We start from the raw sequence: 16628 nt of genomic DNA on the forward strand, positions 1-16628 counted from the left end.
CCAAGAAAGACTATCGTCTTTAAAAAACATAAAAGAGAATGCGCTAGAGAACAACCAGTCTATTCACTTTGCTAGGTTAATTCATGTTATTTTTGTTTAGTATTCAGTCTTTCCGGCGATTTTAATGAAAGTAAAGCTCTTGAAAAAGTGTCATTTTAGACGCTGTCAGCTTTGTTATGCAGTACGGGTATTTTGCGATTGCGACTGCTTTCCGTGAAGCGGAAGCCGTTGCGCTTTCGCAAGTCAATAAAATGAGTCCCGGCCCGTTTTTTTTTTTTTTTTGCGTCGCGTTCGTGGCATGACTGTTCGGTGATCAGATTTCTGGTTATTTTTGTTGCTTTTTCCTTCTTCGAGGCCAAGTGTGAACGGGTCTTCAATGTGGCAGCTGTGTTACGCGAGACCAAAATTTCACGCGACGAAAGTTGAAAAAAAAAAGCACGTCGCATCAGAATCTGGTTAGCAGAAAGGGTAAACTATCTCATTTCTACCGCTTATTGTTCGTTCGTTGTTTATCCGTTTCTACTCGGAACAAATGCGAAGAACTTGTTTTCTAGCTTGCGAGAACTAGCACGATTGTCGCAGCCACCTAGCTTTAGATTGATTACAAAAAATTGTCGACATTCGGGTTTTGTTGGGTAGAGCTTTAATGAACAGGCAATCGCTATGCATCGGTTGCACGTAATAGGTGGTATAATTGAGAAGTTGAGATTACTTGCTTGGTTCATCAACCGTCAAGCCTACCCACCAACTTTTATTCGTTAAACTTGGTTACGCGAACTTTCTGTCTAACATAACACAGATGCCGCATTTCTTACGCCCCCAGCGGGCTAGGTTTTGTTTTCTCTCAGATCTCGGCCGTCGATTTCTGAGATAAATAGTTTAAGTCGACTGCAACAACTCTGTCCAGGCTCTGAAGGCGGCAGATGTGGGCATTTCTTTGTCGGAAGCTGAGGCCTCAATCGCCGCTCCTTTCACCTCAAGAACACCCAGCGTGTCGTGTGTTCCTACTCTGATCAGGTGAGCTAGGCTTTTATATTTGCTTGATTTGTAAAGCCGAGCTTATTTCAGGTATTAAAGCTCCTTCTGCACAAAAAGGCAGGCTAAAATTTTTAACGAGCTTTTCTGTAAGGACGATGGCGATCCACATATAAAAAGTTCAATCTATTTTCTGGAGAAGCAGAACAGCGGTTGCCCAAGGGCCATGCAGGCATTGCATGGCGGACTATTTTCGCTTATCAGCCCCCTGGTTGCCGACGCGCTCCTTCATGGGCGAAGGATATTGCCCTTGTGCCAATGGCGCACTCGTACTAACGTACATCTCATGACAAACCACTGACACCCAGCGTCAGGAAACATACAATGAAATTTGCAGAGGAGGTCACAAAGCTCTAGCGTCGGACTTGTTGGGGCCACATAGTTCAATATTTCATAGTGCATGAAATGAGGACGGCACCTCTCATAATCAAATAGTGGTTTTAGGACGTTAAACCCCACAAATCATTATGAAATGAGGATGAAGAAAGCAAAGGTGCACACTGCGCTGAACTTACTAATGACTTAATTTTCCTGCACGACCATCTGTTGGAACTTTTTCTTGAAAAAGAGAAAGAACAGAGCCAATGAAGAATACAAAATTGGATTTAGAGAAAGCCGCACTCATCAATTATATCACATGTCTAGTGACAAAAATCACTTACTTTGCTCGGAAAGAGCTCGCCAGCTTGCTCTTTTCAGTAGCTGTTGATTGTCTAGCTTCAGATACAGCAAATTTAGTAATGTACGACTTGGAATATACGCTTGGTGCACTCATAGCCTGTTCCCTGGCGAGATGTTCACCATATATATATATATATATATATATATATATATATATATATATATATATATATATATATATATATATATATATATATATATATATATATATATATATATATATATATATATATATATATATATAACATCAGCCTGACTACGTCTACTGCAGGACAAAGGCCTCTCCCAAGTGCCGCCAGTTAACCCCTTCTTGTGCTTAATGCTGTCAATTCATACCCGCAAACTTGTTAATCTCATCAGCCCACCTAACTTTCTGTCTCCCCCAAACCCGCTTGCCTTCTCTCGGAATCCAGTTAGTTACCCTTAATGACCAGCGGCTATCCTGTCTACGCGCTACATGCCCGGCCCATGTTCATTTTCTCTTCTTGATTTCAACTATGATATTCCTAACCCCCGTTTTTTCTCTAATCCTCTCTGCCCTCTTCTGGTCCCTTAAGGTTACACTTACCATTTTTCTTTCTATTTCTCGCTACGTCGTCCTCCATTTAAGCTGAACCCTCTTTTTAAGTCTCCAGACTTCTGCTCCGTAGCTAAGTACTGGCAAGATATAGCTGTTATATACCTTTCTCTTGAGGGATAGTGGCAATATACCTGTCATAATTTGAGAGTGCTTGCCGAATGTGCTCCACCCCATTCTTATTCTTCTAGTTACTTCAATCTCGTGGTTCAGCGCCGCGGTTATTACCTGCCCTAAGTAGACATAGTCTTTTACAACTTGAAGTGCACTATTATCTATCTCGAAGCGCTGCTCTCTTCCGAGGTTGTTGTGCATTACTTTCGTTTTCTGCGGAATATTTTAAGACCCACCTTTCTGCTCTCCTTGTCTAAGTCCGTAATCATGAGTTACAATTTGTCCCCTTAGTTACTCAGCAATGCAATTCATCGGCGAAGCGCAGGTTACTAAGGTACTCTCCATTATTTCATATCCCTAACTGTTACCATTCTAGGCTTCTGAAAACCTCCTGGAAGCACGTGGTAAATAGCATTGGGGAGAATGTGTCTCCTGCCTTACACCCTTCTTGATAGGTATTTTGTTGCTTTCTTTATGAAGCGTTATGGTAGCAGTTGATCCCCTGTGGATTTCTTCCAGGGTGTTTATATATACTTCATCGACGCCCTGATTCCGCAGTGTCTGCATGAGGCCTGATATTTTTACGGAGTCAGACGCCTACTTGTAATGTATGAAGGCTATGTATGGTGGTGGCTTGTATTCTGAGCATTTCTCTATTACCTGATTGATAGTATGATTGTGGTCAATTATTGAGTAGCCTGTTAGAAATCCTGCTTGTTCCTTTGGTTGATTGAATTCTAATGTTTTCTTTACTATGTTAGCAATTATATGTATACCATTGTAAATAGCTTGTACACTACAAAGAGCAAGCTGATCAGCCTGTAATTCTTTAAGTCTTTTTCATCTCCTTGCTTATGTATTACCATGATGTTAGCATTCTTCCAATTGACGTATTCATGTGGGAGGTAGAGGCCAGATGCTGCACCAGGGTGGCCAATCCTTCTCTGGTGAGGAAGTGTGCTACCGGCGGTGGTTGCCGGTGAGGCCGCACCTCAGGCCTCTTAATGCAGTTCTATCACCACGCGGAATTTTTTTTTTAAATCTGGTTGGGAACTGCCCAGCACCGGGATTTGAACCACAGACCTTTTGCATGCGAGGCGGATGCTCTAACCACTACGCCATCACCACCATATATATATGTATATATATATATTGTGATGAGCGAGACAGAGAACAAGAGACAACACCCGATCCTAGGCCAGCTGTTCTTATTCTGCCTCTTCTTCCTCGCTTTCCAGCCCATGGCCCACAGCTGCCGCGCCGCTCTTCGTTACATTCGGCCACACTGCGGACCCGACAAAGAAAAAAAAATTACAGTTCATTGCACCCGCAGCGGTCCAACTGCTTTTTTTTCAAGCGCGACACATGCACAGCAAAGTTGTTTCTTTTGCGTTTATCGAGACTGAAGTTCGCATCTGAGGTGTTCACACGCCAGGTATTTTCTCCTACACGATGAGTAATTATGAATGGCCCGTCGAACATAGGGAGTAGCTTCTTGCAAGGCCCGCTGGTGCCCCTTTGCACCCAGACCTCAACACCGATGTTGTAAGCAGGAGCGGGTCTATAGCGTCTGTCATAGTGGCGCTTTTGATTTTCTTGTGCGTGGGTGGCTTCCTTGATCACCTTAGTTCGGATCTTCTGACTGGCCACTTTGCAATCGTTGGCACGTGGAATTATAATGGGAGCATCCAGACTGAGGACCGCTTTCAGCTGTGGTAGTTTCCCATAAACAATTTCGTAGGGCGTTTCCCCGGTAGACGTCTGCCGTGCCGTGTTAATCGCAAAAGCGGCTGACGGAAGGTGGACATTTCAGTCGGCCTCTCCTCTTTTTCCTGCCTTCGTATATGGAGCGAGTCGTGCCTGGATGCTCTGGTTGGTTCTCTCAGTAAGGCCGTTTGCTTGAGGATGAAACGCGGATGCGAAGTGGTGCTGCATGCCTGCCGTGCGAAGGTACTTTTTTCGGTTCCGCGCTACGAAACGTTGTAGCCCGATCAGATATTAACTTTTTTGGTAAGCCATGTCTCTATTCAAATCGGTGCTTGAGGAAGTCGATTAGGTAAGTGGATGCAAGTGATGGCACGGCCTCCACTTCCACGTATTTTGACAGGTAGTCTACTGCTACAATGACGTAACGATTTCCTGAAGTGGTGGTGGGTAGAGGTCCATTGTAATCAATGCCAATCGTGTGGAAAATTGTTTCGGGTATCTGGATTGGTGTTAGGAATTCAGGTTGACACCCAGGCAGTCGCTTAAACTGCTGGCAGATTTTGCAACTGGCGACATAAGAATGGACCCTACTTTGCATGTTCGTCCACCAAAAACGTTCTTGTAGTTTCTGGAGCGTAGCTCGTTGGCCGGCGTGTCCGCCTTCTGGGGAGTCATGATTGGCTCGTAATATTTCTGACCTGTGGGATTTCGGGATCACCAGGAGGTAACGTTCTTCGGATCGGTCCGCTCGCCAGTGACGCCGGTACAATGCGGCAGTGCGCACCACAAGAATACTGTGATTTCCCTTGTCAGAGATGAATGCAATAATGGAGGCCAAATCTTTATCCTCCTGTTGGGCTCGGGATATTTCCATTTTGGCGAAAAAAATGTGGGTTTGCCTGGTTTGTTGCGAGCAGTCAAGGGGGTTCCGTGAGAGGGCATCGGCATTGCTGTTTAGCCCCCCGGAGCGGTGGCGCACGTCAAAATCGTATTCTTGCAGCGTGATTATCCACCGGGCGAATTTGTGCTTAAGTTGCTGCTTGGAGAACATCCATGCTATAGCAGCATTATCAATCACAACAGTGAACTTACGCCCGAAAAGTTAATGTCGAAACTTATCAACGACGCTCCATACCGCTGCAAGACATTCAAGTTCGTTGGAGTGATAGTGGCGCTCGGTGTCTGATAGTTTACGGCTGGCATAAGCGACCACGTGTTCCACGCCATCTGGATCACGCTGCACTAACACAGCTCCTAGGCCGACTTGGCTGACATCAGTGTGCGCTTCGGTGGACCAGTCCTCATTGAAGTGACTCAGTATGGGGCAACAAGTGAGCTTTTGTTTTATAGCTCGAAAAGCATTTTCTTGTGAGACGCCCCATTCAAAGCGCGCGTCTTTTTAAGAAGACCGCTCAAGGGAGCTGCGATCGAAGCGAAGTAGGGAATAAACCTTCGCAAATACGACGCCATACCCAAAAATGACTGAACCTGCTTCAAGCAGGTTGGTGTGGGATACTGCGACACGGCAGCTATTCGCTCCGGGAGTAGCTGAATGCCGACAGGAGATATATTTCGTCCCAGGTACGAAATCTTGGACACCCCAAACTGGCATTTCTCTTTGTTCAAACGAAACCCTGCTGCATAGAGACTGTGTAGTACTTTGTCCAAATTGCGAAGGTGTTAATCCTCCGTCCTGCCAACGACCAGGATGTCGTCTAAGTACACCACACAGGCTTGGTTTTTCAATGGTCCGAGCACTGAATTCATCGCACGCTAAAAAGTGCTAGGAGCCGTTCTTAGTCCAAACGGCATGCGGTTGAATTCATACAAACCGAAAGGTGTGCGAAAGGCCGTTTTACATCGATCTTCCTCCGCGATGTTAATCTGCCAGTACCCTGTGCGTAAATCAAGTGACGAAAAGAACTTGCAAGTGACGTACTGTATCAACAGCGTCATCAATGCGGGGTAAAGGGTAGGAGTCAGGCATAGTACACTTATTGAGCTGCCTGTAGTCCACGCAGAAGCGTAGTGATTCGTTTTTCTTGCGAACAAGGACGACTGGCGCTGCCCACGGACTCAATGACGGCCTAATTATGCCCGCGGCAAGCATTTCATCTACTTGTTCTGTGATCACTGCCCGTTCTCGTTCAGCGTATCGTCGCAGTGGTACGCATCTTGGCGGATGATCTCCCGTTGGTATGCGATGGAGCAGAAAATTAGTGCCTGGCAGTTCTGCTGTATTGCTAGCGATTACTGGCTGATGGCGAGCCAATATAGAAGATAAGGTAGGCGGAGTGGACGGCTCACCTGTCGGTGGTGGCAGGGTTGTGGCGGTAGCCCCAGCTGTCGAAGACCGGAGCTCGACGTGGCCGCGATGTATGGTGAGCTCAATGTCATCAGATAGCAAGAAGTCAGCACCAAGGATCATGTCGGCAGGGAGGTCTTCAAAGACTGGAATGGCTGGAAGAACTTCAGTGCCCGCTGCCGTCCGGATTGAAATGTCGAGCATTCCGACTGGCATAGCACTTCTTCCAAGTCCACAGTGGGGAGGTTGCGTCCACGGTCAGATAGTGTCCGGAGCATGACGTCGGTGTAGCGCCGTTCGTTCCGCACCGGTATCCACCAGAGCAGATAGGTCATCTATTCCCTCAACATGAATTGACATTCGAGGAGTATGACAAGCTTGGTAGTGGATTCGGGTATGGAAAGGTTGAAGACGCTCCTTGTCGTTGTGGCCAGTGCGACCGCACTTGAAGCATCCATGTTGTGTGGAGGCGTAAGTCGAACGGACAGTCGGTAATGTGTCCAAGCTAAGCCGACGACGAGAGTTCTGCTGAAGTTCGGCTGCCTTTTGAGCGAAAACCTGGAGTGACGCTTCAGGTGACTGGCGAGATAAGATGGCAGCATGGGTAGGGTCAGCCAAGCCATCAACGACCCACTGGCGGGCAGCCGGAGAGATCCATGTAATGCCACATTTGTTAAGAAGCCCGAGCTTATCTACGGGCGTCTTCCGATGGAGCCTGCCGGCGCGATCGCATGCGCATGAAATGGTCGTCGTATGCGGATGAAAGTGGTGGGAAGGCCGTGACGAAGGCTGTAGTCCAGTCACTCCAGGATTTGTACATGCAGCCATCGTATTGATGCCACGCTTTGGCGGACTCGTGCAGTCGGCTTACGGCTAGCGATAGCATCACGTTGTCAGTTCAAGCATGTCGACGGGCCAACGAATAGATTTCATCCAGCCAGACAGTTGGGTCTTGATCAACGCCAGTAAAGTCAGGAATTTCTGGCATAAACGGAGGAGGCAACGTAGTGCGTGCACAGGCTGCTGAGAAGGTGACGGTGGCGTCTTCAAGACGCTGGCTTGAAGTAGCGATGGCCTGCAGAACCGTGCAGAGTTCGCTGGCGGCTACAGGCGAGAAATTACGCCTGTCTTCTGGTGACGGTACTGACGTTGCTCCAGGGATGGTACCAGAGGCGAAGTCCAAGGGAGTGTGTACGGCGTCCCGGGGCAAGGAGGCGGCTTGCGAAGCCAAGTCAGTGGAGTCGCCTTGTGATTTGGCAAGGACGCCTGCAGGCAGCGCGCTGGCTTGGGCACCCGCGGTGGCCAGGTCAGATGCCATGGCCACGATAGCAGGAGCTGCGGGCCGCTGGAGAGTTCGTCCGCTCCATAGGACGGTTTCTTCACGCAGGTCGTCGCACACAGGTTCGTTGAACGGCGGCGCCATTGTTATGAGCGAGACAGAGAACAAGAGACAACACTCGATCCTGGGCCAGCTGTTCTTATTCTGCCTCTTCTTCCTCGCTTTCCAGCCCATGGCCCACAGCTGCCGCGCCGCTCTTCGTTACAATATATATATATATACATATATATATATATATATATATATATATATATATATATATATATATATATATATATATATATATCATCAATAACCTTGAGAAAGCGCAGTGAGAGAAGTTAGATTTTTTACTGGACCAATTCTTAACACTGGATCGGGTTAGCTCATAGAACTTATTAAAGCTAAACATATTGAACCACTTGTGGGAAAATGGGAAAAAACAAAGCATAGACTGGACTTTCTTGAACTACTTTACATGAACGATTCATCATCAGACTCATCTCTATATATATCGACCCTATTAAACCAAACGACGTGTCACCGTAGATAAGATGCATCAACACTTTACTTCATGAGAGCATGCAGAATGAAAAATTGAATGAATGAAATGGAATGAAATTGTATAATGAAAAATGCATTATAGTGCTCCTCAATATTGATTTATATTATAATGTTTCACCAAATAAAATGACTGCATTTCTGTTTTATTGCTTTGTGTTGTTCGTTCTTTTCGTTTTTCTCAAGATGTTCACAGTTGTGCTATTTTTATTGCCCTCCCTGCTTGGACTACGTTTCTGCAGTTTTCGATGAAAAAGAAAGATGACAAATCATGCCTTGTACAGAAAAACTTGCCACGTTTTTATTGCGCATGCGGCCAGTTCACTATCTTGACATAAACCAAAATTGCTTCTAACATGTCCTTGCATGTAAATGATGACATGCTTGTGATTTATTTTTTTATTTGACAGGCCCGGACAGAAGTAAAAGATTATAAAACAAAGTAAACTAAGAGACACATCAGCATTACAAATTCGTGAGGTAACTAGCAATCAAGCACAAACTCATGACTAAAGTGTAATACGTACGTTAGAGCTAGAAGCACGAACGAAATGTTCCTAAAAAAATTCTTTCCAGTGCCGCTCGAAAATTCGCCGCCTCAAAAATTGGTATTTTCAAAAGGACATTTCAATCGGAAATGGTCGAATAAAGCTGTGCTTAATGCAGAGTTTTAGGAAATATCAGTTTCAGAGAATGAATTATGTTGCGTTCATATTTTTGGTGTTTTTACACATAATGGTACAGGAGTGACAGATTTACCTTTGACTATTTTATGCGAAAAAACTATACAAGCATATTTGCGACATGTTTTTAATATCCGGATCCCGTGTTCTTCCATAGGTTTATTAAAGGAGTCACTTGTATACTAACCAAAACTGAATGTAATGACCTTCTTTTGTGAAATGTGAAATTTTTGTATATCATGCTTAGTTTCTGGATCCCGAATTGCTGAAACATGCTCTAATACAGAAAGTATGTAAGTATTGCATTCGAGTAACATTTGTTTTGCCGGATCTTTGTATAGCTCCCTTCTAGGGAAGCACAACTACTAAAGCGCTCATGCACATATTTTCGAAATATGACCTCACCAGGATAACCTAGCAATTAGTGTTACTCCAAACAAGTTATAGCTATTACCACATGCTATTTCATAGTTAGAAAGAACGTACTGTTGCGAACATGGAAATAGGAACAAGGCAGCTCTAAAATTTAACTGCAAATAACATACGTTTTTCACGTTAATTTCAATGCACCATATTCGACACCACTGTAGAACTTTCAACGACAACTCATAAAAACCAACATGTTTAATACAAAAACACATCTCTTTGTATACTGTCCAATTTTGGGCAAAAATTACACTAGCTGTATCAGACAAACACTGCTCTGAGGCACACTAGAACAAAGAAACAACATACCGGATTCCCAGTCATCTGTTACAACAAACTGTCTTCTATTATACAAGTATGCTACAACCCATTTCATTTCGTTTCATTTATTGTTACTGATACCCCTTTTTGTACGTCTATACAGGAGTGGAATGAACTCATACTTAAACAGAAATGTGCATAAAGATGTGAGGCCTCTTTGTGAGATAGAGAATTACCACGCTCTTACAGTGAATGGACACAGCAGTTGCGGTCAGAACAAACAAACAACCCACATGTTTATATATCTATTTTAAGAACGCTGATATCGTCAGCCGGATTATTATACATGAACTTTAATTACCATGTTAAGACATTCCTACACAATATTGAACAACACTCAACAACATGACAAAGAAGGCGTTGTCGCCAACGCCTGACTCACCACGTGGGCCTACCGCAGACGGCCCGCGGTGCCGCCCACGGCAGACCCACCGCTGGAGGCAACCATCCACGCTACCACCCCACGTCACAAGAGACTCGCTGAACCGTCTCTGCCACCCCCAAGGCTTGCGTGCCGCCAGGGGTAACCGCCAGCGCTACCACTCTGGCAACCATGATGATGACAGCGGTTATCAACGCTCGCGAACACAGCGCCACCTACCGCTCAACAGTTGTGACTCCGAAATACAGCTTCTGCACGAGACACGTGCGCCACGCGGCGCGAACAGCCTTGCGTGGGGTGTCAGCTCCTGCACATCTCCCCAACCTTAATTCAAACCATATCCTGAAAAGAAAAAAAATCCGCTACACAATTTAAAAAAAATGACAACACATGTCCCTACATTACTTCCGTGCACCACAACACCGCCGCCGGTCGACACTGCTGCACTGTCCGGATCAATGACTTCATCACAGTACCGGTCCCGCAAGAGCAACTTAGCCATTGGCGGGACAATCTGTCACTCGCACCGACACGTCTTCCGGTTGTGACGAGCACTCAGGAAGGCGTCAGACTGCAGGAAGTTGTGCAGATCCTAGGCATCTTCATCGCTCGACCTCACGACCGCATTCCTGGCCAGCGGCGCTGACGATGTGCAGAGGGCAGCCAGCCGCGGGTTATATCATTCCCGCTGTGTACATTCCAAAACACTCGACAGAACAATGCAACAGGGCAAAGGAAAGGGAGCTTCGGGGTCCTGGCCCATGTGGTACCATGGTCAGTACTGCTAGCTAATACATCTACGGCAGCCGAGACGCCATTCAAAATAAAACAAAATTACTTTTTGCTAGCTCATGCCTGGCAAGTTAAAAAAAAGGTTAAGGAAGCAAAGGGCGACACCCCAACGCCACGATCCACCTAGTTGTGCCACGTGGGACAGGCGGCTGCGCAGAGACTTAGGCCTAATGAGTCGTTTAACAAAAACCAGCATCCACCCAGCACCCAGCCTAGGCACCGAAGAGGCAGCTGCAAGGAGACATCCACTCTGTAAGGTGGCCCTATCGCTCACTGCACACAGCAGCTTACCGAGCGATCGGCGTCCATCATCCCAGACGGTGTCGTGGTGCCCCGGTGTCAAGCCGCAATACCAGACAGCAACGACGCCCAGCTCCCTGAGCCCGAAAGCGATAGAAAAAGCTTTTACAAAAAATCAAACCATTCACGAGGCTTTTATACTTACTCGCTTCGAGCCTGGCCTACAATCCACGTGCTCTTAGCTCTGATCACCCTAGGATGCAGACCGCATGGCTCTCGTGCCAACTAAACAACGTTCTTGCAAACCAGAAACAACAAAATAATAAAAAACACCTTCAACAAAGCACACCACCGACGCTAGCAAAAAAGTCCCCCTAGGCCTACTCTACCTCGGCTCTAACAAAAGCTTCTACCAAGCCGTGGAAACCACCGTCCGATGCTCCAAGAGCTCCACGTTTGGCAGCCAGTGTGGGGTCTCGTTGTGAGAGAGGTACCCACCCCGAACTTAGAGTGAACGGACACAGCAGACGTGGTGGGAACAAACCAAGCAACTCACATGTTTATTTAAATATTTCAAGGACGTCAATATTGTCAGCCGAATTGTTATACATGAGCTGTAAGTAACACGTTAAGACATCCTTGCACAATCATAAACAACACTCAAGAACATGACAAACAAGGCAATGTTGCTAACGCCTGACTAACCACGTGGGCTCACCGCAGGCGGTAAGCGGTGCCACCTCCACCAGACCCACCGCTGGAGGCAACCGTCCGCGCTACCGCCTCACGCCACAAAAGACTCGCTGAACCCTCTCTCCCACCACCAAGGCTTGCCTGCCACCAGGGGTCACCGCCGGCGCCACCGCTCTAACAACCATGATGATGATAGCAGTTAGCAACGCTCGTGAATACAGCGCCACCTACCGCTCAATTGTTGTGACTACGAATTACGGCTTCTGCTTGAGACACATGCACCACGCGGCGCAGAAAACAATACAGGGGGAATCAGCACCCCCACAGAGAAACACCAAAAAATATTTTTTACAGAAACTAATATCCCTTAACGGCACGAATCGAAATCCAGATAATACAAGTTTTACGATTTCGTGCTCCTCAATAAAATAATAAAGGCAAATATTGCTGATGAAACATCTACTATACAGCTTATCAAAATACATAATAAACATCATAGTTTATTTATAAGCACATAATTTACACAAGTCATTTCAATTTAACGTATTAAATCACAAATTACTATGCAGCTTATCGTTTCTAAAAGCTCAGAAAGAGATTTAGCTTTCACAACCAGATCTTGCATGAAATTCCACTGTTGAATTGCCCTAGGAAAAAAACTGTACCTGAAACAATTGTTATAAGCTATGAGAGGCGGTATATACGTACTGTGTCTCTGTCCTGATGTTTCATGTGTTTCAATTTCGAAGTACCCATCGTGGCTTATTTTACCGTGATTATGATGTGTTAGGAAAAGGAATTTTCGCTTTCAAGTTTGGTTTGCTTTTGAAATGGTGAAAGCCCTGCAAGTTTACTTAATTAAGTAGGTGATTGAAATCAGAAGCACTCATTAAATAAAAACCTAGAGCTAAGGCACTGTATTTTTTAACTTTCGAGCAGTTAGTTAGCGTATAGGGAGCTCGGGTGCAAAGTTGAGGGTAGTCCTGATAATCGTAGTTTATATAGTAGTTTTGTCTTTGACACCTTGTCAGACGCATCGCTAAAATCTATGAAGAATGCATCTATATGCCCCGAGTGGTCTTATGACATGATCATGTCCTGAGCTTCAGTGAGTAGCTGAGTTATATTGGATGGGATCTTAGTAAATTTGTGCTAATGAAATGATAAAAAGACGTTGCCGTTAGACACGAAAGACCTTACATGGCCAAGATTGAAGTTTTCTATAGGTTTGGACGAAATATATAAAATCGAGACTGGCCTACTTTTTGATGAGTTAGGCTTGCCGTCTTTCTGAAAAATTGGCACTACACGCCCAATCTTTCCGTCATCACGGAGCTCACTAGAGGTTGAAGAAAGCAGGAAGGAATGCCGCCAAGTAATCGGTGATTTGCACTACAAATCGCTTAAAAAACATAATGGAGAACCCATCTGCAGCCGCACTTTTTTGCTTTAGTTTAAATAGCACAGTCAAAATACCCTCCCTTGTTATTACTGGTACATAGGTCACGAAAGGTTTGTTGTGTGTGATAACGTTGTCGCTAAAGAAAGAACAATATAAAATTGTACACAAATTCATTTGCTATATCAGTCGTGTTTTCGATAATAATATTATTCACAGATTTTTTTGTAATAACTCATTTGATTGTTCGGAGTAACAACAAAATTTTGTCGCGTCAGTTATAAGAAAGTGTGGAAGTGAAAAGGTAAAATAACGATTCTTTGCTTGTTGCTATTCGGATGCCTATTCCTTCTTAAGATCTAGTAGAGTAGTGTTAGAATTATGTTGTTTAATTGTGATTCGCTTTAGTCTACGTTTTGTATGAAGGATTTCATTACTAATCTTCAGAATTTCGCAATTAATAAAAACATTTCCCATAGGAACAAACGAAAGCGTGAAGATAAAACTGTAGGGCATGAATATTTTTGTAGTCACTGTCAGAACTCATGTTTAATTTATATAAATAATAAGTGAAGTATCATCACTGTGATTGTAATCGCTTTGATTTGACGTAATATTCTGACTGTGTCTTGTATCCCTGAAATTTTCCCATAAAAAGAAAAACAATTCATAATCTGAAATACCGGGTTTAACAACAATAGTAAATTTACCGAGGAATTCACTGAAAAGAAAGAGGTCCTGAAGTACTTGCAGTCTCGTAAATAGATATACAATTTGCGCAACAATCAAAACCAGCTTTATATGAGATAATGTGTTCGTATGTTCACAACTACCACATGACAAATTAATCTAGTTTATGGCTGAAAAGTTAAATTTCGTGTCAATATTATAATACATTTGCATACCTTCATAAAATTATCACAGAACCTGGGAAGAAAAAAACAAGTTAGCATCAGCTTCCCTGTAAACACCAAAGAGCGAGAAAGGCAATATATTTATTGTGATGTTTAAAAAGAAGCTCTCCTGATCTTCGACCTGATAACATGTATATTTATGCATGCCTTAGCAATCACTGCGGTTACCCCACCCCATTAGCCATCATCGCGTCGGTAAATGCAAAAACCACGCGCTATTATTTCACTATTGCAAATGTTATCTTTTAACCAGGTATTGGTCAAAACCACCAATAAATGGCAGTAAACAAGAAACAAGTTCTCAAGGGTATCTATTTTAAATAGAATGTTCTTCGCTTTCAAAGAAAAGGAGTTCGAAATTTTATCAGATGTCTGTGAACGTTACAATTCAGCTGCTTTGCTGTCAGTAGCTAGTACTGGAGCACTTGTGGAAATTGCATCATCCCGCACGTAAAGCGCATTATTAACGCAAAGTTTTTTTTACGAGCAGCACTTCCCGTTTTATCTTGGTTCGCAGCATAACATTGCATTTTTTATGGTTGCCCAAGAGTAATCATTTTGCATAAAACTGTTAGTTTCCTTTAACTTTCCAGATTTGCTGAGCCGAGTATAATCTCGTTCTCAATGCAGTCTTGAAAATAAAAAAAATAGCCAGACGAGTACAGCATTATTTGCTTATTCCTGGCTGCTAAATCATTTCACAGTTTTATGGTGGCAAATGTCGAAGTAATTTCCCGTAGTTATAATATGTACAACGAACAATAAACGCGAATGATGTGTGCAAATCAGGAATATTTTTATATTGCAAGATATGTTGAATCAGTACACTCGTAGAAGAGAACTTTATTGAGCAGTGTAAAATATGATGGGAAGATGATAGCTGAACAAGCCTCATTTGTGTAATATGTTGCGGTCATGAAGTAATGCGACTTGCATTGTCATGGCATTAGTGAAGAAGTTGCTATTGGTGGTGATGAGTATGGTTATGTTTTGTAAGTGCTGAATATATAGAGATGATAAATAGCATTAATACGTACTTTCCTAGGAGAGAATGCCGTAAATGATGTGACTGCTGATAATATATTGATAATGACGTGTTTTTAAAGAATTATAATTCTGATATATTGAGAGCTCTTATACTAAATTTATGTTTATTAGAAGCAATATGATCAAAAAGTTTGAAAATTTAATGCCCAAGAAATGTGCACAGTTAAAGTTCGGGATGTTATGACAGGTTAAAATAAACAAACTCTATTTTTATCATTTTTTGAACATGTCAAACGATTATAAACGTAGTTTTCTTAGAATTGATGAATAATAGGTTTCCAACATACCAAGGAACAATTCATTCGAGTTCACTGTTGAGAATTGATATCAAACTAGATGTATATTTTTTAGATATTGAGAGCGTAGTGTCTCCCGCATACAGCACACACTGTGCAGAGTTAATGCATAATGAAAAATCTGAGATATAAAATGACTAAATTAAGGTTTCTAGAACATAGCCCTGCGGTACATCTTGGTTAATATTTTGGTTATAAAAAACACCACGTGTTCTCTTGTTCTATGTTAAGAAAGTTAATTCCAATGACGTTCAGCACGGGACCAATATTGTCAAATGCCTCCAATTAAAAAAAAGATATTGAGAATCATAGTACCTAATGCTTTAGTTCGGCCTTAAAAAACTAATTCCATAAGCCTTCTATTTTTGAATAAGGGACGATTGTATTCTGTTAGAGTTAGTAAACTTAAAATAGCCAAACTGCTCGTAGCAGACTCAAATTGACAGGGATTACAAAAATTGATCAATTTATATTGGCATAACCTATTTACAAAAGAACTTTTATACAATTTTGTTATTGGTAATAAAATCGAAGTAGAACAATAACTGTACTGTTCACATTTATCACCTTTGTTATATACCAGAACATTTTTTTGCCTTATTCAGTAATATTTATTAAAAAAACACCGCTTTTTTGAAAGCAAAACATTTTGTTGCAAGGTACTGAGAAATTAGGGGTTCTGGCAATATTTCTTGTTTCTAGAATGAAACCACAAATTGTACCTACACCAGCATTAGTGTTCTTCAGAGGTACTACAACTGAGCACATTTCATTGGTATTTACAGGAAACACAAAGATCTATTACATCGCATCATCAAATACGCAGTAGCAGTTGGATGGCTGTTGTACATGTCATAGAATGGTCACTGAAAGAGTTGGCGATGGTAGAAGCGTAACATATAAATTTTCCCTTGAAATTTATACTATATCACCTACTATTAAAAAATCAATAAATTAAAAAAAATTGTTTGCAGCGTTTTTTTCTACAGTTTCACTCGTGCTTTCCAAAGTTCTTTTTATAATATAGTTGGTCAGACTTAAGTGTTTAGCGAATTATTGAATACTTTACAATAGTATTTATATCGAGCATCCCGACAAGTAAGAATTTAGTCTTTAGGCTTTCTGCATATCAGTTTT

At 43.1% G+C, this 16628-nt stretch overlaps 1 protein-coding gene across 7 annotated transcripts in view; it reads left to right on the plus strand.

Annotated features, from left to right (window-relative positions):
* LOC119170521 (polyamine-transporting ATPase 13A3) overlaps positions 1-16628 on the plus strand; it is a 1084416-nt gene that overhangs the window by 831995 nt on the left and 235793 nt on the right. For all 7 annotated transcript variants that reach the window (XR_012894535.1, XR_012894534.1, XM_075890967.1 and 4 more), the window contains one exon: positions 908-1017. Coding sequence is in view for 5 of the 7 variants with exons in the window: in XM_075890967.1 (XP_075747082.1) it covers positions 908-1017 (110 nt within the window). In the remaining 2 variants the exon portion in view is untranslated. The remainder of the gene's footprint in view (positions 1-907; positions 1018-16628) is intronic.

This window comes from Rhipicephalus microplus, chromosome 3 (assembly GCF_043290135.1).
Source record: "Rhipicephalus microplus isolate Deutch F79 chromosome 3, USDA_Rmic, whole genome shotgun sequence".
In the NCBI taxonomy this organism is placed as follows: Eukaryota; Metazoa; Arthropoda; class Arachnida; order Ixodida; family Ixodidae; genus Rhipicephalus; species Rhipicephalus microplus.